Source organism: Cokeromyces recurvatus, assembly GCF_025118155.1.
Source record: "Cokeromyces recurvatus strain NRRL 2243 chromosome Unknown BX663scaffold_6, whole genome shotgun sequence".
NCBI lineage: Eukaryota > Fungi > Mucoromycota > Mucoromycetes > Mucorales > Mucoraceae > Cokeromyces > Cokeromyces recurvatus.
Window position 1 is genome coordinate 862,184 of NW_026251392.1, and position 20,661 is coordinate 882,844.

General features: G+C 30.2%; 12 protein-coding genes across 12 annotated transcripts; 5 read left to right on the top strand and 7 right to left on the bottom strand.

Moving 5' to 3' along the window:
* Nucleotides 1-270: 270 nt before the first annotated feature.
* Nucleotides 271-2,431, bottom strand: BX663DRAFT_541460 (HSF-type DNA-binding-domain-containing protein). The gene is made up of 5 exons (XM_051530779.1): nucleotides 2,214-2,431; nucleotides 1,862-2,086; nucleotides 1,647-1,735; nucleotides 1,501-1,571; nucleotides 271-1,430 (listed from the first exon to the last, which is right to left on the bottom strand). The coding sequence occupies exons 1-5, from the start codon at nucleotides 2,240-2,242 to the stop codon at nucleotides 342-344; spliced, it is 1,503 nt and encodes a 500-aa protein (XP_051385243.1). The 5' UTR covers nucleotides 2,243-2,431; the 3' UTR covers nucleotides 271-341.
* On the bottom strand, nucleotides 2,390-2,996 carry BX663DRAFT_502277 (uncharacterized protein; the record flags this gene model as incomplete). Its single annotated transcript, XM_051526587.1, has 1 exon — nucleotides 2,390-2,996. A coding segment is annotated over exon 1 (437 nt), but the record flags the coding sequence as incomplete, so codon positions are not given.
* An 11-nt stretch (nucleotides 2,997-3,007) lies between these two features.
* On the bottom strand, nucleotides 3,008-5,863 carry BX663DRAFT_430318 (uncharacterized protein; the record flags this gene model as incomplete). The annotated part of the gene is made up of 8 exons (XM_051522791.1): nucleotides 3,008-3,162; nucleotides 3,237-3,346; nucleotides 3,480-3,841; nucleotides 3,943-4,115; nucleotides 4,193-4,309; nucleotides 4,467-4,508; nucleotides 4,584-5,387; nucleotides 5,455-5,863. 8 exons carry the CDS (start codon nucleotides 5,861-5,863, stop codon nucleotides 3,008-3,010), a joined length of 2,172 nt encoding a protein of 723 aa, XP_051385245.1.
* Nucleotides 5,864-6,337: 474 nt separating this feature from the next.
* On the bottom strand, nucleotides 6,338-7,543 carry BX663DRAFT_315724 (P5-type ATPase cation transporter-domain-containing protein). The gene is made up of 2 exons (XM_051522081.1): nucleotides 6,786-7,543; nucleotides 6,338-6,664 (listed from the first exon to the last, which is right to left on the bottom strand). The coding sequence occupies exons 1-2, from the start codon at nucleotides 7,458-7,460 to the stop codon at nucleotides 6,659-6,661; spliced, it is 681 nt and encodes a 226-aa protein (XP_051385246.1). The 5' UTR covers nucleotides 7,461-7,543; the 3' UTR covers nucleotides 6,338-6,658.
* A 262-nt stretch (nucleotides 7,544-7,805) lies between these two features.
* Nucleotides 7,806-8,879, bottom strand: BX663DRAFT_502281 (uncharacterized protein). The gene has a single exon (XM_051526588.1). The coding sequence runs from the start codon at nucleotides 8,870-8,872 to the stop codon at nucleotides 7,826-7,828; it is 1,047 nt and encodes a 348-aa protein (XP_051385247.1). The 5' UTR covers nucleotides 8,873-8,879; the 3' UTR covers nucleotides 7,806-7,825.
* A 201-nt stretch (nucleotides 8,880-9,080) lies between these two features.
* On the top strand, nucleotides 9,081-10,722 carry BX663DRAFT_502283 (kinase-like domain-containing protein). The gene is made up of 6 exons (XM_051526589.1): nucleotides 9,081-9,253; nucleotides 9,315-9,519; nucleotides 9,602-9,653; nucleotides 9,713-9,832; nucleotides 9,895-10,198; nucleotides 10,282-10,722. Exons 1-6 carry the CDS (start codon nucleotides 9,096-9,098, stop codon nucleotides 10,532-10,534), a joined length of 1,092 nt encoding a protein of 363 aa, XP_051385248.1. The 5' UTR covers nucleotides 9,081-9,095; the 3' UTR covers nucleotides 10,535-10,722.
* Nucleotides 10,558-12,612, top strand: BX663DRAFT_315924 (uncharacterized protein). Its single transcript, XM_051522083.1, has 3 exons — nucleotides 10,558-10,652; nucleotides 10,729-12,320; nucleotides 12,534-12,612. The coding sequence occupies exon 2, from the start codon at nucleotides 10,927-10,929 to the stop codon at nucleotides 12,160-12,162; it is 1,236 nt and encodes a 411-aa protein (XP_051385249.1). The 5' UTR covers nucleotides 10,558-10,652; nucleotides 10,729-10,926; the 3' UTR covers nucleotides 12,163-12,320; nucleotides 12,534-12,612.
* Nucleotides 12,613-14,061: 1,449 nt separating this feature from the next.
* Nucleotides 14,062-14,956, top strand: BX663DRAFT_430668 (cation transporter; the record flags this gene model as incomplete). The annotated part of the gene is made up of 2 exons (XM_051522815.1): nucleotides 14,062-14,713; nucleotides 14,811-14,956. The coding sequence occupies 2 exons, from the start codon at nucleotides 14,062-14,064 to the stop codon at nucleotides 14,954-14,956; spliced, it is 798 nt and encodes a 265-aa protein (XP_051385250.1).
* Nucleotides 14,957-15,010: 54 nt separating this feature from the next.
* Nucleotides 15,011-15,813, top strand: BX663DRAFT_315848 (uncharacterized protein). Its single transcript, XM_051522082.1, has one exon. The coding sequence runs from the start codon at nucleotides 15,265-15,267 to the stop codon at nucleotides 15,691-15,693; it is 429 nt and encodes a 142-aa protein (XP_051385251.1). The 5' UTR covers nucleotides 15,011-15,264; the 3' UTR covers nucleotides 15,694-15,813.
* Nucleotides 15,814-15,933: 120 nt separating this feature from the next.
* On the bottom strand, nucleotides 15,934-16,814 carry BX663DRAFT_484554 (uncharacterized protein; the record flags this gene model as incomplete). Its single annotated transcript, XM_051524562.1, has 3 exons — nucleotides 15,934-15,945; nucleotides 16,019-16,427; nucleotides 16,780-16,814. The coding sequence occupies 3 exons, from the start codon at nucleotides 16,812-16,814 to the stop codon at nucleotides 15,934-15,936; spliced, it is 456 nt and encodes a 151-aa protein (XP_051385252.1).
* Nucleotides 16,773-17,823, top strand: BX663DRAFT_315957 (uncharacterized protein). Its single transcript, XM_051522084.1, has 5 exons — nucleotides 16,773-16,790; nucleotides 16,904-17,076; nucleotides 17,127-17,263; nucleotides 17,345-17,515; nucleotides 17,570-17,823. The coding sequence occupies exons 2-5, from the start codon at nucleotides 16,964-16,966 to the stop codon at nucleotides 17,668-17,670; spliced, it is 522 nt and encodes a 173-aa protein (XP_051385253.1). The 5' UTR covers nucleotides 16,773-16,790; nucleotides 16,904-16,963; the 3' UTR covers nucleotides 17,671-17,823.
* Nucleotides 17,824-17,980: 157 nt separating this feature from the next.
* Nucleotides 17,981-19,111, bottom strand: BX663DRAFT_550087 (uncharacterized protein; the record flags this gene model as incomplete). Its single annotated transcript, XM_051531194.1, has 5 exons — nucleotides 17,981-18,031; nucleotides 18,090-18,540; nucleotides 18,626-18,714; nucleotides 18,793-18,852; nucleotides 18,956-19,111. The coding sequence occupies 5 exons, from the start codon at nucleotides 19,109-19,111 to the stop codon at nucleotides 17,981-17,983; spliced, it is 807 nt and encodes a 268-aa protein (XP_051385254.1).
* Between the last annotated feature and the right edge of the window lie 1,550 nt (nucleotides 19,112-20,661).

The window sequence follows — 20,661 nt, forward strand, 5'->3', positions numbered from 1 at the left end:
TATTGATATATCATTTAAAAGCTTTTCTCTTTTTTTTTTTCCTTTCTTTCTTTTCTGGATGGGCGTTTATTTGTTTGTTAATGAATTACAAACACTGCATTTATATACAACGATAGCAAATATAGAATAACTTGTATATATAAAGAGATAATCTTATCTATCAATCATGAAGGATCAAATAAATGTTTCGGGTAATTGAAAATATTATAAAACATTTTTTTTTTTTTTTTTTTGATTCAAATTTATTTAAAATCTATAACTGCATCTATTAAAAAATAATAATAATAATAATAATTCTTCGGTTTATAAAAAACGCTGTTTATACAATATAGATCCAAATCTTAAAAAAAGAAAAGATTATTCTGTGCTAGTTCTTGGTTGGGATCTCGAGGAAAATATCGATGATTTATCATTAAATTATCATTGTGCATAAAAATATTGTAAGCTCTGTTATTATTATCATCATCATATTCTGTCATTAAAAAATTCGTCGATTTATTCTCGTAAAAGATGGGTTCTTGTTGTTGTATAAAGGTAGAATTATGTTGTGATGACACACTAAGTTGCGGCGACTGCTGCTGCTGCTGCTGCTGCTGCTGCTGCTGAAGAAATAGCAATAGATTATCTAAATATTCAATCCTTAACTTTTGTGACTCTATAATTTCATACGCCTTTGTTACTTCTCCTGTTAATGTCTTACACATACTTGAATACGTTTCCTGTAATTGTATAAATTCTTTTTGAAGCCAAATTTTTGTGTCAATCGGAATGTTCTCCTCTTCTTGCTCGCGAGAAATCAATGACGAATAAAAGTGTTTAAATTTTGATTCCGTTTCCATAACAGGAGTACTAGTAGGAGGCGGAGGAACAAAAATGATATTATTATTATTAATTGGTAGATCAAAAACTGGGGTTTTCCTGCTGAAATTAGTGGCGTTCTCTTTAAAATATGAAGATAAAGTTTGATTATCATCATATTCTTCTTCTTTTAGCTTTAATGAATTTTGAAAAGTGAATTGAACCAAGTCATGATCATCATGATAATCCATATTCGTAGTACTGACACTACTGCTACTATAAGATGGAGCGATATTTGAAGAAGGTTCTCTCGTTTCGTCATTTATGCCATCATGGTCTTCTTCAAAATGACGTGAATGGGGGGAGGAGGAGGAGGTCGTGATGGGGAAGCTATCGTTACCTGATAAGCCATCGATCCATTCTGGACTGTTTTGCTCTTTTCGATCCGTCCTTTTCTCAACGACGACGACGGTTTTTTTAGTAGTACGTGAATGACGAGGTGACTTTCTGCGTATGAGGTGAAGTAAATCTCGACGTTCAGGACGAAAATAGGAGTGATACCATCGACAACTATCTTTCCCTTTCATATCTTTTGATTTACGACCATCTGAATCTCGTCGAAATCCATATATCTGCATCATAATAATATTAATTTTTTTTTTTTTACATATACACACAACATGTATTGCTTTATTATATTACATTTAATTGTCTAACAAAGGATGCAAATTTACAATGTTTAAATACTTTAGGTAAAACTATCTCAGTAAATTCTATAGAATAACACATATTGAGTTCCCAAGTTTTTTTTTCCCTCAGCTATTATAATAAATATTTATATAACTTACTAGATATACAATCAATAATAAACATATCAACCCCATTAAAGTTACTCCATCGTACATATTTCTGTTCATCGTCTTGAGTTTGAAGATATCTAAATAATATAGAATTTAGAGAAAGAGAAAAAAAAAGAAGGGGGGAGGAGGAGGAGGGAAGAGGAGCGCTATGATAAGCAGAGCAACAACTTCCTCTTCTCTCTTTTTTTTTTTTGGGCTCTTACTTGTAAAGTTTTAATATAAAACCTGCTATTGCATGATCAGTCTGATTTGCAGTAGTAGATAAATCATGATGGCTCCAAGTATCACAACATTCTTCTGTTGTTGTTGTTGTTGTTGCTGCTGCTACTGCTGCTGATTTGAATATATCATCTTGTATTGTATATTGAAACTGATCGTCATTATTAAATGTAAACTGATTTGGATTGGCTCTTACTATTTCTCCACTACTATATTGTTGATAATCCATTATATATATATAAATATGTATAAAAAAAAAAGCAAAAGAGAAAGGAAAAAGAAAAAGAAAAAAAAAGGGGGGGAAGAAAAAGTGTAAACCAAAACTTGTTTAAGTACCCTTTTGTAATAGATTTTCGCGTAGACATAATAATACAACTTTACTCCTCATTTGCGTCACTATGTCTATATTGCCTCTCTACACCCCCTTTATACGCAACCACTCCCTTTTGTTTTTGTTTTTATGTGTTTTTGTTGTTTTTGTTTTCCCTTCCTCCCCTTCTTTCATATATTACGTTTTCTCATTCTCCCCCTTCCCTTTTTTTTTTATTTTAAATATAATATAAACAAAATATACACGTTTTATTATTATAAATTAATTATGAATACCCATTTCATTCATAACTCGTTGATAAACTTTTCCTTGTTGTTGTTGTTGTTGCTGCCGCTGCTGCAACTTACTACCAACGATTGTATATCCTGATTTGGTTGATCTCCATTTATTAAATACCTCCAGGAGTTGGCCAAAGAGGTACTTCTCACAAAGTAAACTGACCGTTAAATTGATTGCAGATAACAATAAAATAAACCATCTGAAGGAGAGTGGCAATTGAACAAGTTCCATAAAACGCATGGCAATTTGAGGTGGTGCTAACACAAACCAAGATGTTAAACCAATTAAACAGGCAAGTGTCAGTACTAATCGTCCATTTGTCCAAAGTGGCTTACGATAAGGTGGTCCAACACTAAAGACAACTGCAATTAGCATGTATTGGTAACTAGAAACAAGAAATAAGACAGTATTTTCAAAGCACATGATGTTTTCTCCATCAGGATCAAATATAGGCGGTTTATACCTATTTATGTAAATTAGTGTGTTTGGCTTTTTTTTTTTTTTTTTTTATGCACATATTTTACCATGATTGTTGATGTACCGCCCAGTAAGATATAAATTGAAATCCAGAATTGATAATAATTTGTCCTATTAAGGATGTTAACACTTTTTTAGAAACCAGACTTGCAGTAGGTCTTCTTTTATGAAGATGTGGCCATGCAGCTGTATGTCCCACTAAAAAAAAAATAATGATAATAATAATAAATCAATATATAAATGAAAAAAATAAATAAAATGCTATAACTTACTATAAACTGCTATTGGTAAAATAAGGAATAAATCAATATATAAAAATTGAAAATCACCGAGATTGCTACCAAAGGCATATAAGAGAGTAACTGAAGTAAACTGAATCAAGCTATAAAGTGCCATATATTTGAAACAACTAAAACTTGTTACCAACGCGGCTCTTCCTTCCCTGAAAAAGAAAAAAAAATATGTTATAGAGTGTGAGTGTTTTTTCTTTCTTTCTTTCTTAACTTTTGCCTTACTTGATTACATCAATCACGCATTCAATATCCATTGTATTACTTGTAAATGGTGCTGCAACAGAGGCTTCTGCTTCGGAAAGTGAGATACCAATATCTCCTGCTTTCAATGCTCCACAATCATTAGCACCATCACCACAAAAACCAACACAATATCCAATATTTTGTAATTCCATGACAAGCTCTTGTTTTTCATCTGGGGACATTCGAGCATAAATAGCGCTCTTTACAAGCATACGTTGAAGTGATTCAATGGGTGCATGATCCACCATCCAACGGAAGGCTTCTCCTGTAACTGCTAGATAATATTCTTGTGACCGCCTATATGGAATATTATGATCGTTTATGTGTTCAAAGTAGTAAGGCTATACATATTTAAGAAAAAAAGAAAGAAAGAAAAAAAAAGAAAAAAAAAACTTAGAACTACAATATGGATTTTAATAATTATAATATTAATATTAAATACCTGTAGTGTATCTGTAGATAATTTATTGCCTTCATGCATAACACTTTCCCAACAGAGCTCTGAATCAGGTTCAGTAGAAGATCCTTTTAAAAATCTGGGAATATAAACCTCTGCTGACGAATCTATTAGCCCACATTCTCTAGCTACACTCACTGCTGTTAATATATTATCACCTATAAATCGAAATAATTCAATATGTTGTATCGTTACACACACAAAAAGAGGAAAATGCAAAAAAAAAAAAAATTACCAGTGCACATAATTTGTCTAATGTTTGCATTACGTAACGTTGTGATCGCTGCTGTTGTACGAGGTTTAAGTTTGTTTTCAAAGATAATAAAACCTAAAAAAGTCAAATTGCATTCGACTTCATTCCTGATTTTTTTTTTAAAAAAAATAATAATAAGATATTTTTTTACAAATCTACTCTATCTAAACTTAACCAAACCTTTTTAATTTATGAAGCTTATGCCATTTTACATCTACAAGTTGCCTTGAAGCACATGCAATAACACGATAACCACAATGTGTATATTTATAAAGTCTTTCTTGATAATCCTCAGGTACTTTGTGGGATAAAAAAAAAAGAAAAGTTAGTTATATTAAATTTATAATATTTTTTTTTTTTTTTTGAAACTTACTCGAGTTGGGGATGCAGATATCCTTCATCACTTCAGGAGCACCTTTTACAAATACTTCCATAGTAGGACTAGCTAGCCTTCGAACAATAACACTCATTCTTCGAAGAGACGAAATAAATTCAAATGTATGTATAATACCAAACTCGATAGGCGGCGTTGCATTTTCTACTTGTAAATTAATATCTTGTCGACCTCCGGGTGGACGTACGACGGTAGGCATAATACCTACTTTAGCACTTTTCTTGGCATGTAATGAGGCTAATTCACTTCTAGACTTTAACCCCATCGATGATAATCCTCCACTTTCTTCCAATTCCCATTGAGTAAATTCAAACATTTTGAGGTCGAGTGGATCGCCTAAGAGTTCTCCGTCTATAATCTTTAATGAATGACAGGTGGTCATGGTACGTAAAATCTTGGATTTCGTTGAATAACTATCGTCGTCATTATTTGGATCTACATGGGATATCGATTTACATTCTTCTTCAAAGAATTTTTTACCATCTTCCGTTGTTTTTATGGCACGAATTCCATGAATATCTAAACCATCCTCTGTCAGCGTACCCGTTTTATCAAAACACATACAATCAATTTTGCCACCAATATTAACACGTGGAGGAGAAATACAAAAGATGCCTAATTTCTTTAATCGATTTATAGCAAAGCTAGTTCCAATTGATAATGTAGCAGGTAAAGCAGGAGGTACAACGATTGTAATTAAATCCAGCGCTCGTAATATCATAGTAGTCGTGTCAATTCCAAGACGAATAAAATTAATGGAAGAAATTAAGAAACCAATAAGAGCTATATACATGTAAAGATTTAGTAAACATGTAAATATGTTATATATAAATATATATATATTCTTTACCGATAATGGATAGAACACCAATAAATCTAAATGAGTCTCTATAGAACTTGAAATTATTTGGTTTGGGAAATAACATGGATCGAACAAGAGCGCCTTTAGCTGTACTAAAACCTGTTCTGACAACGATAGCAGTAGCATTTGACACATTATCTCCACCTCTTACTCTAACCATCTTTGTTCCCATAAATAAAAAGTGCTTTGATATCTCTGCTGGAATAGTTGATGATGATAAATTCATCTTTCGTAGTGTTATATCATTTATTGGTAATTTAGAGACAGGAACAGATTCACCAGTTAACATTGACTCATTTAATATACAGTCACCAGATACAAGCATTGCATCGCATGGAACTGTATGTATATTTGTGATATCCATTAAATCACCAGGTACTAATTCAACTGAACTCATATTTCGCCCTATATATATATATATTTTATAATAAATAAATTGATTAATTCAGGTTTTATTATGGCCTTTTATATGTGTATTCTACTTTACATGATCCACTACGAAATACTCTTACAGAACATTCAAAAAATGACATTTCCTTCATTTTCTTCATCGTCTTTTATAACCCCCCAAAAAAAATAAATAAATAAGTTACTTATCCTCTTGTATGTATAACTTATTATATTCACCTGTTTTGTTTCAATTAAAGTTGAAATTATACTAAATGCACTGATGATGAAGATACAAAAAGCATAATAATAATAGTCATCCATACACCAAAGTAAAATACTACCGATTTGAAATACATAAAACGGATTTAACACTTCATCTGTAAGTAATTTCAATGTTGGCTTTTCTCGTATATTAATCAAATTAGGTCCAAAGACAGATAATCGAGCATGATATCTTTCAAATGTTAATCCTTGTTTAAAATGTTTTGTGCTATTCCATGTTTGATCCTTCCAAAATCTATGACATAAATAAATAAACACACACATGTAAAGTAAGAATGTGAAAATCTACATGTAAACTTGATGTTATACCCAATAATTAAAAATTTATGTAATAAAGGATGAAATGCTAATCGAATGTATCTATATTCAACCATCATTAATTGATTTAAAGGCTCATCCATATCAAGTAACTTTCTAACTTGTTCTTCATCTAAATTAAACTGAAGTAAATCTTCTTTGATTTGATCATAAGAAAAGACGGATCCAATTGTTCCCTGATACCATTCACGAAGAGGTCTAATTATTTCTATTTCGTTATATTGACTCTATAAATAATAACAATAATAATAATAAACACACACACACACACACACATCAATAATAGGACTTTTTTTTTCTTTTTTTTTTTTTTGCTGATGAATATTTACTTTAAAAACAAGCCATTCTGCCTCCTTTAACGGTACTCGAACACCAACCCAACTTATATACCATTTAGGAACCCATCGAGCAATCAGCCAAACAATCCCTAATGATAATAAAGAACATAATTGATATAGTAATAAATGAACTCGATTGTATGTGTATCCCATAATATAAATTTCAACATCTTCATCCTCCAGTAACAAAAGCTGTTCATCATTGGTATCTTTAGCAATATTATTTAAACCATGTATTCTAAATTCATTTATTCGAGTCCCTGTTAAACGAGGGATCATATCTTTTGCAGTATTTTCTTCTTCGTCTTCCTCATCGGATTCACTTTGTTCTTCGTCACTCGTATTGAGTTCTATTTTATTTTTATCTACATCGTCATTGTCGTTGTCGTCGTCGTCGTCGTCGTCATCATCGTTGCCATCGGAACTTTCACTATTCCTTCTACGTCTCCAAAGCCCCATTCTTTGGTTATTCATATGGTGATCACATGAGCCTCGATTGAGTGACGATGATTCAAGTGGATCGTCTCTTATGTTCACAGAAATAGGTGGTGTACTCATTAGAGGCGCAGTAGAATCTCTTCTAGAAGATGTGTGTTTAAGACTATTTACATCAACAGCAGAAGTGCCATAAACTGCACGAGTTCGAGTCGAAGAATGAGTCGACATTTAATAATTTAATTCAAAATTAGTTTGACATAAACTAACAAAAAAAGAAAAAAATAATAATAAATTATAATAGAAAAAAAATAATAAATAAAAAAAATAAAGCTGAAATTAGTATATTTTTTTTAAGAATGAATGATAAAGCTATATTCAAAAAAAAAAAAAAAAAAAAAAAAAATCTCCGCTAGAAAACGGCTGAATTATAGGGTTCTACCACCGAAAAGGGGTAGAAGGAGGAATTAAAGTCATTGTAGTTAGTTAAGAGTAGATTTTATTGGCTGAATATACTCTGTCTTCTTTACACATTTTATTTTTATTTATTTTTATTTTTATTTTATTTTATTTTTCTTTTTTTTTTTTCTTTTTTTTTAAGAATACCAATCCAAGAATAAAAGCACGAAGCTTGCACTAATCAAAAAGACTAATATAAATTTACGACTACTTTTATTTCTTTCTCTTGCTTTGATAAGTTGAAGATTGCCTTGTTCCACTTTTTCTGTTGTGGTAATAGCATCTGCATACAATTTGTCGGTTTGAATAGTTTGAGCAGCTAGATGGTTGGTTAACTGAGATTGAAGCGTAGAGATCTCCAACAAGGCCTTTTCTGCATTTTTCACTTGATTAAGGGTATTGTTTAAATTTTCCAACATGGCTGAGTTTTCTTTTTCTAATATTTGAAGCTGTTCTTGTGATAAGCCTTCTTCTTCAAATAGATTCTCTTGTCCTTGTCCTTGCTCTTGTTCATTATCAAGTCTCTGTCTATCTAATAATGGATGACTATCCCCAAATCTAGACTTTGATAATTGGTTTTCACTCTTTTCAAGTTCACGAGCAAGTCGAATTTCTTGTTGTTCCTTCTGTATCTTTGATACCTGTATTAATTTTTGATTCAAGTACCAGGTCATACTACTTCGATGAACACCAAGAATATCCTCTGTTGTTGACGGTGGTAGTAAGATAGAACTAAGGAAATGAGTGAAACGACTATGGACTGGCTCTTGGCTTTGTCTCATTTTTTCCGATTCCTCCAATTCTTTAACACGATCCATACAACGACGAATAATAAGTTTTGCTTGAAAATCGATTTCGTCTCGTTCGTGATCAGTAAGATTATGAATGCGACCTGAAAAGAGGGCAAAGAGTGAATCATGATGATTCGCATCGGAGGCTTTAACCATTTCAACTGTAGTCGGTCGTGAACGAGAAGGTCGATTACTTGTAGTTAAATAAGCGGGTCGAATAGTAATGAGGAAACGCTTTAGACTGTCAATATGTTGATATATGCGATAAGCTTCTTTTGTAAAAAGGTCATATGTGTCTTCATCATTTCGTTGTCTTTTAGTCGGTGATTTACGAGATGTAGTAATTGCTTTTTTCTCAACTAATTGACGAAATTCAATGGTTAAATTAGGCATCTTTTGCTTTTTTTTTTTAAAAAAAAAAAAAAAAAAAAAAAAAAAAAAAAAAAAAAAAAAAAATACATGTAATTTTATATTTTTGGGAGCTCAATTTTCAACAATTGCTTTTACACGTCACAATCATGTATTATCTTTTGATTCAAAATTGACTCAAAGATAAATCGACAATCTATTGTCCGTTTTTTTTTTCTTTTTTTTTTTTTTTTTTTTTTTTAAATCAATGACAGAATCACCAAAAATAAACAAAAACATTCATTTTACAACAGTAAAAGGAACTCGCATTGATTGTAAAGAAGGATCGTTTTATGGTAATTGTAGAGATGTTGAAGATTTCGAAAAGTTAAATCGTGTAGGAGAAGGCACTTATGGTGTAGTCTAGTAAGTTTATCTATTTTCATATAGTCAATTCATTAATATATACATGTATGTATGTATAAAGTCGTGTTAAGGATACAAAAACAAAGCAAATTGTAGCATTGAAAAAGATAAGAATGGAACGTGAAACAGACGGTATGCCAATATCGAGTCTAAGAGAGATTAGTATTTTAAAACGTATGAAACATCAAAACATCGTTAATGTGATCGATGTAGCGGTTGGACCACGTTTAGAATCTATTTTCTTGGTTATGGAATATTGTGAGCAAGTAAGATAAAAATAATTATATATACATGTATATATATTATACACAATGAGTTGATCATCTCTCTCTTTTTTTTTTTTATTAGGATCTGGGTAGTTTACTTGACACAGTATCAACACCTTATACTCCTTCTGAAAGTAAATGAAAAGAAAGAAAGAAAGAACAATGTGTATTATATTAACAAAAATTATGATAGTTAAATGTTTAATGTTGCAATTACTTCGAGGATTAGAGTATTGTCATAGTCATTCCATCATTCATAGAGATTTAAAAATGTCGAATTTATTATTGACTTCAACAGGCTTATTAAAAATAGGTATTCAAATGAAGAATATACTTGTATGTTGAATGTTGCTAATTGCATTATAAAAAAAAAAGCTGATTTTGGATTAGCTAGAACATTAAGTTTACCAGGAAAAACAATGACACCCAATGTAGTGACTTTATGGTATAGAGCACCTGAAGTATTATTTGGCGATATCAACTATACAACAGCTATTGATTTATGGTCAGCAGGATGTATCATGGGAGAATTAATGCAACATAAACCATTATTACCAGGAAATACAGAACAGGCACAATTAGATTTGATTGTCAAATTACTAGGCTCTCCTAATGATACCATTTGGCCTGGATTCAGTAAATTACCTGGCATAAAACTACTTGAATTACCAAAACAAAGGTATTAATATATATATATATATATATATATGCTTCTTGTTTTGTTTTTCCAGAAAGATAGATATAATAACAATTTTATAATAGCTATAGCAATTTAAAAGAAGTGTTTCCAAGATATAGCGAACAAACATTAAACTTAATAGCTGGTTTGCTTACATATAATCCAAAATCAAGATTGACTGTTAAACAAGCTTTAAATCATCCTTATTTTCAAGAAGCTCCTCGAGCACAAGATCCATCACTTTTGCCCACATATCCTGAAGTTCGTAATCAATTAGCAGAAAAAGAAAAGAGGCAAGTGATAGATGAATCCATTTTATATAATAAGAGTCATTAATAGTTTAATATTATAGAAGACAAGCTCATGAACAAGAAAGAAAGAGAAGAATAGCAATGAAAGAAGCTAATGAAGGATCGTATAACAAGAGAAGAAAATAGCCATTTTTCTTATAAATGTAAAATAAATAGATTTCAACGAACTAAATAGGCTTTCTGAATTTTAATTGGTTTTTCTCTTTTTTTTTTATGAAGGGGGGGAGGTGGTCGTTGCTACTCTGAAAGTATTGTCACTAAAAAAGAAACTACGATAAATGATGACATTTTTCCTTTTTCTTTTGTTTATTTTCATTGTATACGTATTATATTTATATATTCCCCCTTTTACTTTTTTACCCCTACTACTCTCTCAACTTTCTTCTTCTTCTTTTATTTAATATATAGACAAGGTTTATGTCAGGTTATTGTAGTAGCAAATTTATGTGCCAACGTCTATTTAGATCGCTTTTTACAAACACTATTAAACCGAACGTCTATCGACGGAAACTATCCAGTTCCATTTTAGATCAAACTAAAAAGTCATCCCTACAACAGCCATTGACGCCTTCACTCTATGAATATAATAAGCTTATAAGAGAGTATGCAAAGACATTTAAAAAACGAGAAAAGGGACAATTAGAGGCAATAAGTTTACTTGAAGAAATGAAAGAAAAGGGAGTTCAACCCAATAGTCAAACTTATCTTCAGTTAATCATGGGTCTCTCTAGACAACGTCATCGATCCCATCAACAAGATGCACGTTTAGAACGGTGGTTTAATGAATTCTTTGCACTTGAAATTAAAAATAGACATCGACCTTTATTTAAAATCAAAAAGGCCTTTCATACCATGTCCTTCAGGGGGCATCCAAACATGAAGGCGTTTTTTTTAAAATTTTATAATTGGGCTGGGGATGATGTTGATGTTCATTGTTGGCATTATGGTATTGCAGGGTGTTTGAATGCCAAAAAACTCGCTGATGCAGAGGAGTTATTACACTTGTCAAGAGAAAAAAAAAAGGCAGATATTCATAGTTATCAAATTCTGATTGAATCCTATTTGCACTTTCGAGATATAAAATCAGCAAGTCGAATCTTTTCACTCATCTTGGAAGACAAGTTAGAAGCTACTTATTATATTTATGCAAAGTTTATCGAATTTTATACGACAGAGCCTGCCAGTCCAGATATCTTTAACACGTTAAATCGATTATGGCAAGCGTTATTGATAACAATACCATCTACAGATTGGATACCCAATGATACAATTGAATTGTTGATTTCCTATTATCAAAGACATGGACAATTAGCATTTGCTGAACAACTTTTTTTAGATGTTAAATCTAGGCAGCAAAGATTAAATTCAAGTTGCTTGATAGAGATGAGTAGAGTCATTATTGGATTTGCAGATAAAAAACAATTACGTTCAGCTTTATCATTATGTTATGACATGTTAGGGGAAGGCTATAGATTAAGTCATTCAGCCATTTATAGAACGATTAGTGCATGTATAAAAGTCAATGATCAGGACGCTGTTAAACAATTACTAAATATTATGGAAGAACATCAAGATCCAAACGCAAAAATAGCTCAAATGTATTATAATGGATTATTGGCTAAAAATGAAAGTCAAAAAATAGAATACAAGTAGTAACATTTGTATATAATAGATAAATAAATTCATACCCTCTTTTTTTTTTTCTTTTTTCGTTTTTTTTTCCTTATAAAATATTGATAAATAGCTAGATGAACTTGGTCTTTTTTATTTTACTAGGTGTACATGTTAAATTCGTTAGTATAAAAATTAAGGTATTTTATTTCTTCTGTACTTGAAATTTATTATTTATGAATAAGGAGGAAAAAAAAAAAAAAAAAAAAAAAAAGAACAAACTATTTTTTTTCTTTATTTCTAAAAATATAAAACAAAAATAACACTACTTTCCAGGTAAAAAGCAAAAAAACGAAAAAAAAGTGAAATGTGCCCAAGTATTTCCTTTTTCAAAAGATTTTTTTTTTTTTTAGCTGTCAACCCATAATTCTTTCATAGATTTTGAGAAACAATAAAACAATTTTGTCATTCAATCAATTAAATAGCCGCCAAGTCGTTTTTTTTTTTTTTTTTTTTATAATTTATAAAAATTTCTTTTTTCTTTTATATTATTATTTTTTTTTTTTTTTTAGACAAGAGAAAAAAAAAAAAGATATATACCCTTTCTTATATATACATATTACATATATTATACATATATATATGTATGTATGTATTGTATGTATGTATGTATGTATGTATGTATATTCGCATACATAGATTTATATATATAAATATATTTATTTATTTTATTTATTTATTTATTTATTTAGTTATTAAACCGCAATAGATTATAGTTTTTTTATGTCACTAAAAGAAAAGCTAGATCAAGTAAACAAGTCATTATATAAATTCTGGGATACTAGAATTCATTTTCTTGAACTTCATTATCTCTATATTTTACTGTTAATATTCATTTCTTCTGGTTTATATTATTGTCTACCAGGCACAAATTGGTCTTATATCGATGCCTTATTCATGGCTACAACGGGTGCAACTGATACAGGTTTGAATACAATCCCAATGTCAGAAATGAAAACCTACCATATGATCATACTCTATATCAGCTCCTTCTTAGGTTGTCATGTCACCGTTTCCTTTGTTGTAGTCATGGTTCGAAGATATTATTTTTCAAAACGGTTTGAAGAAGTCTTGAAATATAATCAAAAGAGGAAGGAAGAGTATAGAAGACTCAAGTTAGCAAGAGAGATGCAGGCCGCTGAGGAAGAACGACAACAACGCATATTATCCGATACCAGCAGTAGTACAACACTCAAATCAACTCAAAGATCACATCATCATCATCATAAAGCGACGAGTCTTATCTCAGGTCCAATTCGACGTCGTATGTCTCTTATCTCTATTCATTCTACTCCCCCTTCTCAAAATACAAAGAGACTTTCGTTATTTATTCCAAGTAAATTCAGAAGAGGTTCATTAGACACAAGGCAACCTGAACCTATGCATCATCCTAACTTTAACTCGGATAACGAAGAACAAGATGGTAATCATGATTTTACTGTTGTTCAAATTGATAATTTGAATCAAGAGAACGATAGAAATAGAAATAATAATAGTAATAGCAGTCAAATAGAAGATAACATCAGTAATGATTTTGAACTCGAAGTTAGTTCTACTACACATCCTTATGATATGTCTGTTTCAAGTGCACAAAACAATAATTCAACCGAAAATTATGTAACACCGTCATTATATGACTCTTATCCATCTTCTTCTTCTATAAACAATCATCATCATCAACAACAACAACAAGATGATGGTACTATTGTGATTGTAGAAAGTCCAAAAGAAAGTCTACATCAAAGTAATAATAATCAGCAAATTACTTTTAGTGAAGATACAAATGTTCTTCGAGAACGAGAACGTCGCAGGTTTTTACAAAATCGACAAGAGGAATTAGAATTGCAGGGACTTCATCGTACGAACTCAGAATATGAAATCATGAGTCAGCCAAGTGCAAAATCTCAGTTGACTAGAAATGAACGTTATCGTATCGGTGGTACTGAATATCGTGCACTTGATATGCTTGCTCGTCTTGTCCCCATGTACTATTTGGGATTTATTATCATCTTTGGTTTCCTTTTCCGTATTTATGTAGCTTCCTCAAGTTATGCTAGAGAGGTGCTTGATACGTCCAATGCAAATACTGGGCCTGTCAACTATTGGTTCTTTTCGTTCTTTATTAGCTTATCTGCCTTTACCAATTTGGGGCTAAATCATTTAGACGATAGTATGTCCCCCTTTCAGAATGCACCAGCGCCTCTTATATTGTGTATCATTTTAATTTTAGTGGGTAATACCGCATTTGCTATTCTCTTGAGATTCATCATTTGGGTTTGCTATATCTTGACCCCAGAACATAAAGTGATGAGACGCGAGACGTTCCGATACCTCTTAGATCATCCCCGTCGATGCTACACGACTCTTTTCCCTGCTACACAGACATGGTGGTTGTTGATTGTTCTAGTCGCTATCACACTTGTAGAATTGATTTGCTTTCTTGCTTTAAATTATTGGTTACCTGTCTTGGAAGGTATTAGTTGGGGATCACGATTTTTAGATGGTTTATTTCAATCAGTTGCGACGCGTAATGGTATGTTCTATTTAGTTGTTGTTGTTGTTTTTATTATTATTAGAAAAGATAAAAAAAAACATGATACTAATTTTATTTATTTTATTTTTTTTTCTAGCTGGATTTTCTGTAGTTAATCTTGCTGATTTGAATCCTGGTGCTCAACTTGTTTATATTGTTGCAATGTATATCAGTGTTTATCCTGTAGCTATTTCTATGAGAAATAGTAATATCTATCAAGTACGTTTAGAAAAAAAAAATTAAAAGAAGAGGAAAAGAAAAGAAAGTCGAATTCTAATTTTTATGCCTTATATATAATAGGAACGAGCATTAGGTATTTTTAAAGGAGAAGATGATGAATCAGTAAAGTTTTCTGAAGAAGAGCTAGCAGAAGCTCCCTTTATAAAATTAAAAAGACATTCAACCATGACAAGTATTGCTCAAGGTACTAAAAGGTTAATTAAGGGACCTGATTTTTTGTTATTACACAAATCCAGCGACAATTGACAAGTGATATCTGTTGGGTTATCACGGGTGTTTTTTTGATTTGCGTAATTGAAGCAGAATCAATCATGTCGCCCTCACCTGTGACAATCGCAACTGTTATTTATGAATGTGTTTCAGCTTTTGGTAATGTGGGAGCGTCTACTGGTTATCCGAATACTGCTACCTCACAAGTAGCTCAATATCACGTCTTGAGTAAGCTAGTCATTATTTTACTTATGTATAGAGGAAGGCATCGAGGTATAGATTATGATTATGATTATGATTATTATATATTCATGGTATATGTGTATATAGGTTTGCCTGCTTCTATTGATAGATCTATTTTGTTGCCTTCTGATGAACTTGTTCAAAAAGAAAAGGAAGATGAAGAAAGAAGAAGAAATGCTTCTGTTTCATTACAAGTTGTCAATGCTAGTGGTACAAGTAGTGGATTTCAACATCATCATCATGGCACATCTGATAATGTCATCTACACTAGATCTTGTACATTATAATATATAGACCTTTTTATACCCCTCCTTTTTTTTTGTTTGTTTATTTGTTTGTTTATTTATTACTTTTATTTACGAGTTGTTCTGCATTTATTTGAAACCTACTACACACTCCCTCAAATATACGCCAATAATCCCAATAACCATATAAGCTTGCTAGTTGATAAACATGACCTGCTATTTTAATAAGTTGTTCCTCCGATTGTGGCCAACGTTGGCATATTTCTACCATCTCTACTGGTTTTATACAACGTTCTAATGTAGGCAGTAATAAATTATGATTAGTAGAAGTATAACTTCGATTCGTAGTAGTAGTAGTATTAATGACATGCTCTATAATTTGTAAAGTGAAAACGGTTGGCTCTTCTGTACTAGACAAGATGCCGAACAATTCGTGATCTAAAGGGATGACACCGTGAATAGTGTTTCCGTTTTGAGCGGATGATTGTTTGAATGTCTCTGACAAAATTCGAATAGTTTCTTTTTCAAACTGTTTTGATTGTGGAGCTAACTGCAATATATGATTTTCTAATGTTGGGTATAAATGAGGTAATGTTTGAATAAAACCTGATAAACTAAGCATAGTTTGGCTGAAGGGCCATCGAGGTTTAATTCTTTCTTCATCTTCATCCTCTTCATCTGTTACAAGTGTACGAATGGATCTTTTGATGATGAAAGGCAGATTAAGATATCCAAGTTGTATTGTTAATAAAATACTCATAGTCGCTAGTCGGCCTCTAAACGAAAAGGGATTCTTTTTATTTTTTATTTTTTATTTTTTATTTTTTATTTTTTATTTTTTATTTTTTATTTTTTATTTTTTATTTTTTTTTTTTTGTAAATATGATTACGGTAATTCTATTGGCTGTCAATTACTACTACTACAATATTCAGTTTTTTCGTATGCTTGAACTTTAATAAAAGATCAGATACAAAAAAAAATCATTCCTGGGTTCATCTTTATAACTCTGACTTGAGCTAATTTTGATCTTCTAGGGTTTAAAGATGGTAAAAATAAAAATAAAAACTCTTTTTTTTTTTTTTTTTTTTTTTTTTTTTTTTTTTTTTTTTTACCAGTCTCAGTTTTACCCGAGAATACGGTAATCATTTAAATCAATAACCATAGTAATAGCCTCTGAAGTATTTGAATCGAATGAAAAAAAAAAAGGCGGAGTTTGTTAAAGTATTATTTGTTAATTTTTTTTTTCTGCAGGAATTTATTTAGTTCATCTCTTTTTCTCTTCTTTTTTATTTATTTTTATTTTTTTTATCAATGTCAAAAGCACGTGTTCCCTATTATTCTTCTGATATAGCAACTTCACCGACAAAAGGTATTCTACAAAAGTCCCATGATGATTGTGAAACGCATCAATTGCCTGTACCAAAGTAAAATTATAGCTTGATATCCGTTTATACATACATAACATGCATAATAGGTTTAAATTAAGATGGGATGAAAATAAATTAAAAATTACCGAAAAGCAAAAAGATAAAGCATTCATGAAAATTGATGAACCAAATACACCGTTTATTAAATATGATCCTGTTAAGGATAAGGTAATCAATTGGGAAGGTATATATATATACATACATACAAACGTACAGATGAAAAAAAAAAAAAAAAAAAAAAGACAAATAAATAAATATTATATAGTTCTCCCTGACAATTTAAGAGCAACAGCATGTGAAGAACCAGAAGAATTTAGTTTGGATAATGAATGTAGTTCAAATAGTAGGAAAGAAAGTATTTCATTTGGTGGCAGTGAAGAACCAGATGAATGGAAGCAAATTGATGAAAAAGAAAATAAAGATAAAGAGGAAATAGGCAAGTAAGAATAAAATAGAATGCGAGTAAAATGAATAATTTATTTAAATATAGCTCGGAAACGACATCAAGAATTTGAGAAAAAGAGGGCTCAACATTATTCACATGTTGGAGATGTTTTACATTATAATATTGATGATTTGGAAGACGATTGAGAGCATAAAGAAAGACTGACTTGTGATATCTATTCTATTTTATTAACACTATCCTATTGCTGTTCATAATGATAATAAAACGACCTTGTATATAAAAATACATTATTATATGAAAAAGTATATATTTATATATATATCCTTTTATACCATAAAAGATATAATAAGATAAATAATTTCGATATGTTATTCACTGAGATGGATATGTGAGTTATATGGTATATCACTATTATCCTCCCTGTCTTCAATACAACTACTAATATAGTCATCATCTTTATCTGTTGTTTACATTATTAGTAAAAACAAAGCTAGATTACAATATCTCTCCTCTTATTGACAATATACGTCTTGAATGATAATGGTCCTATAGAACCATAAGTTAAAAATATATATAAAACTAGATATAGTATATATATATGTACCTCATTTTTAAGTTCGTTATTAGTTATACTATTGCTATTGTTACTACTAATACTACTGCTACTATTGCTACTACTGATACTATTGCTACTGCTACGGCTGCTGCTACTGCTACTGCTACTGCTACTGTTATTCATTATAGCATAGCAGCCATTTGTATTTGCCCGTAATGCTTCTCTTTCATACTTTTCTTTTTCAAATAGAGTCATATTATCCCAAAGGTTAGAAGCCAATAAGGTTATCTCATAAGATACAAGTTTATCTTTATATCCTATTGCTACTTCATTTACTAGTATATCAAATGCTGTTGTTGGTTTTGATAGAGTATATTTTTGTCTTTGTCGTTTATGATTGTTTTTATAATATTGTATTTCCCTTTCCGTTATTGTAGATTGTGTTCTATGATGGTTATGATTAGCATCTATGTAGTTATTATCATAATACATGAGAGCACTCTTTGGTATTATATCTATTATATATATTTATATATATATATATAATTAGGATGTTTGGGACTATACTCTACAATAGATACTACTTGCCATTTTGTTCATGAATGTCATGGTTTATAATAATAGGCGTAGCAAGGGGAACACCTCTAGCTGTTACTATAGCTCTTTGGAGTAACTATGATTTATAATAAGTATGTTTGATAATAATGCATGTCTATTTTTTTTTTTTTTTTTTTTTTTTTTTTTTACATACTCGTCTATGTCCTCTTTTAACACAAAGTGTTATTAAATCTGATTCAGTAATATCAAATAACTAATTTTGTTTAATAAATAATAAAAAAGGAAAAAAACAATAGATTTTAGACTATTGCACAGCAAAAAAAAAAAAAAAAAAAAAAAAAAGAAAAAAAAATTACAGATGATAGTCTATCAAATCCTTCAGAGATAAAAGTATCAAGATATTGCGATAAATTATAAGTGTAAAGGAATTTTCTTAATTGATCAAGCTGAATCTGTTCGTTATCTGCTTCATTAACAAATGTAAAACTAAAAATATTGTAATTTTGACTCATTGCACTAATGCTTTTTTTTTTTTTTTCTTTTTAATAATAATGTATGAATTACTGCAAGATTAGATTAATGAAATAACTCCAATATGTTTATTTCCCCTTAGGTACTTTATATTTAGTATATATTAGTCTTGACAGTAATAATAATAATAATAAAATAAAAAATAGGCAGATAGAAATAGAAAAGTTTAAATAAGAAATCATAATTGGATATTGTTACTTTGTTTCTTTTGGTTAGACCCCTTTATTTTTTTTTTCTTTTTTTTTCTTTTTTTCTTTTTTTTGATTAACCTATCACGATTGTTATCAAACATGTACTTTTTCTTGCTACAAAAGGTTAAAACTAAAGGTTTATTAGTAATGAAAAGTAGGAAATGGGGTGACAAGTAATCTTTCCTAAACAATACATTCATAATCTTCTTTTGTCTCTTGTATTTAATGCTCTAACCTTTTGTAAATGATATTCCCCTATTTCTTGATCCAAGTTGTAAAATCTAGACATATCACTAATTATGAACCAACTTTGATTTCCCTAATGAAATACAATACGTACTTTAAAAATATTTTTTTTTTTTTCGCTCTAATGCTATCAACTCATGATTGGTGTTATTGGCCTTCCCCTCCTTTATATAGCGATGATCAGTATGAGCTTAAATTTTTCGTAGTAGTAGTAGTAGTAGTAGTAGTATGATGATATACAATAAATTATTTGAAGAAAGGAGGGGAGGGGAAGGGGGGAAAAAAAGTTTTTTTTTTTTTTTTTTCTAGTAATTTGATCAAAACTTTCCACTAATACAGAATTAAGTTTATCTATTATATTCTTATAAGTAAAGCTAATGTTATAGACAAAATGAATAAAATGAAGGGGTTAGATATTTCCATTAAAAGAACATGCCAGTCTCATTACTATGAACCACCCGAGTAAAAAGAGGTCAAGTTATGAATAAGGTTCGATTAATATTCAAAGATATATATCCATATAAAAAAAGTAAGTTCTTATACATAAATTAAATATGTATAAATATAGACAAAAAAAAAGGAGCTGCTCGAAAAGAAAAAGACAGCTATATCTTATTATTGTAATTTTATAGCTATTAGAGAACATTATAATAAGATGTATATATGCATATACTGTTGTATTATCCAACGAAGACTATGTATATATGTATGTATGTAGATATATATATATATATTATATAATTTTAGAGTAGTTGAAATTACCTAGTAGAATAGATATTTATATGCATATACAAAGTTTGTAACCAAAGAGTTTAATAGGAGAAACTATATATACATATAAAGGTAGCTGTCAAGTCAAAAAGAAATGAAAAAGGAGGAAAAGGGGAATCTTTACTGCCTATATATGCATACTAGATATTGAAATATTTGATGCATTAAAGATGTATACATCTATAAAGGATTGAATGTCTAAATAGTAGTTATATATATTTATATATATTTGTAAAATGCTTCTTTTGTTTACCAAATGTCTTTTGTTTTATTTTATAAGCATATGTAAATAAAGCTATAGAAAGGGAAAACTCATCTTTTAT

Bases quoted from the DNA above. Each gene is read 5' to 3' on its own strand.
- BX663DRAFT_541460 (XM_051530779.1), bottom strand. From the start codon at position 2,242: ATGTCTACGCGAAAATCTATTACAAAAGG. The intron at 1,736-1,861 runs GTAAGAGCCCAA...TATATTATTTAG, and splicing joins TTTATATTAAAACTTTACAA to ATATCTTCAAACTCAAGACG. The intron at 1,572-1,646 runs GTAAGTTATATA...GTTATTCTATAG, and splicing joins TATTATTGATTGTATATCTA to AATTTACTGAGATAGTTTTA.
- BX663DRAFT_315724 (XM_051522081.1), bottom strand. From the start codon at position 7,460: ATGTCGACTCATTCTTCGACTCGAACTCGTGCAGTTTATGGCACTTCT.
- BX663DRAFT_502281 (XM_051526588.1), bottom strand. From the start codon at position 8,872: ATGCCTAATTTAACCATTGAATTTCGTCAATTAGTTGAGAAAAAAGCA.
- BX663DRAFT_502283 (XM_051526589.1), top strand. From the start codon at position 9,096: ATGACAGAATCACCAAAAATAAACAAAAACATTCATTTTACAACAGTA. The intron at 9,520-9,601 runs GTAAGATAAAAA...TTTTTTTATTAG, and splicing joins TTATGGAATATTGTGAGCAA to GATCTGGGTAGTTTACTTGA. The intron at 9,654-9,712 runs GTAAATGAAAAG...AAATTATGATAG, and splicing joins ACCTTATACTCCTTCTGAAA to TTAAATGTTTAATGTTGCAA.
- BX663DRAFT_315924 (XM_051522083.1), top strand. From the start codon at position 10,927: ATGTCAGGTTATTGTAGTAGCAAATTTATGTGCCAACGTCTATTTAGA.
- BX663DRAFT_315848 (XM_051522082.1), top strand. From the start codon at position 15,265: ATGTCGCCCTCACCTGTGACAATCGCAACTGTTATTTATGAATGTGTT.
- BX663DRAFT_315957 (XM_051522084.1), top strand. From the start codon at position 16,964: ATGTCAAAAGCACGTGTTCCCTATTATTCTTCTGATATAGCAACTTCA. The intron at 17,077-17,126 runs GTAAAATTATAG...CATGCATAATAG, and splicing joins CATCAATTGCCTGTACCAAA to GTTTAAATTAAGATGGGATG. The intron at 17,516-17,569 runs GCAAGTAAGAAT...ATTTAAATATAG, and splicing joins TAAAGATAAAGAGGAAATAG to CTCGGAAACGACATCAAGAA.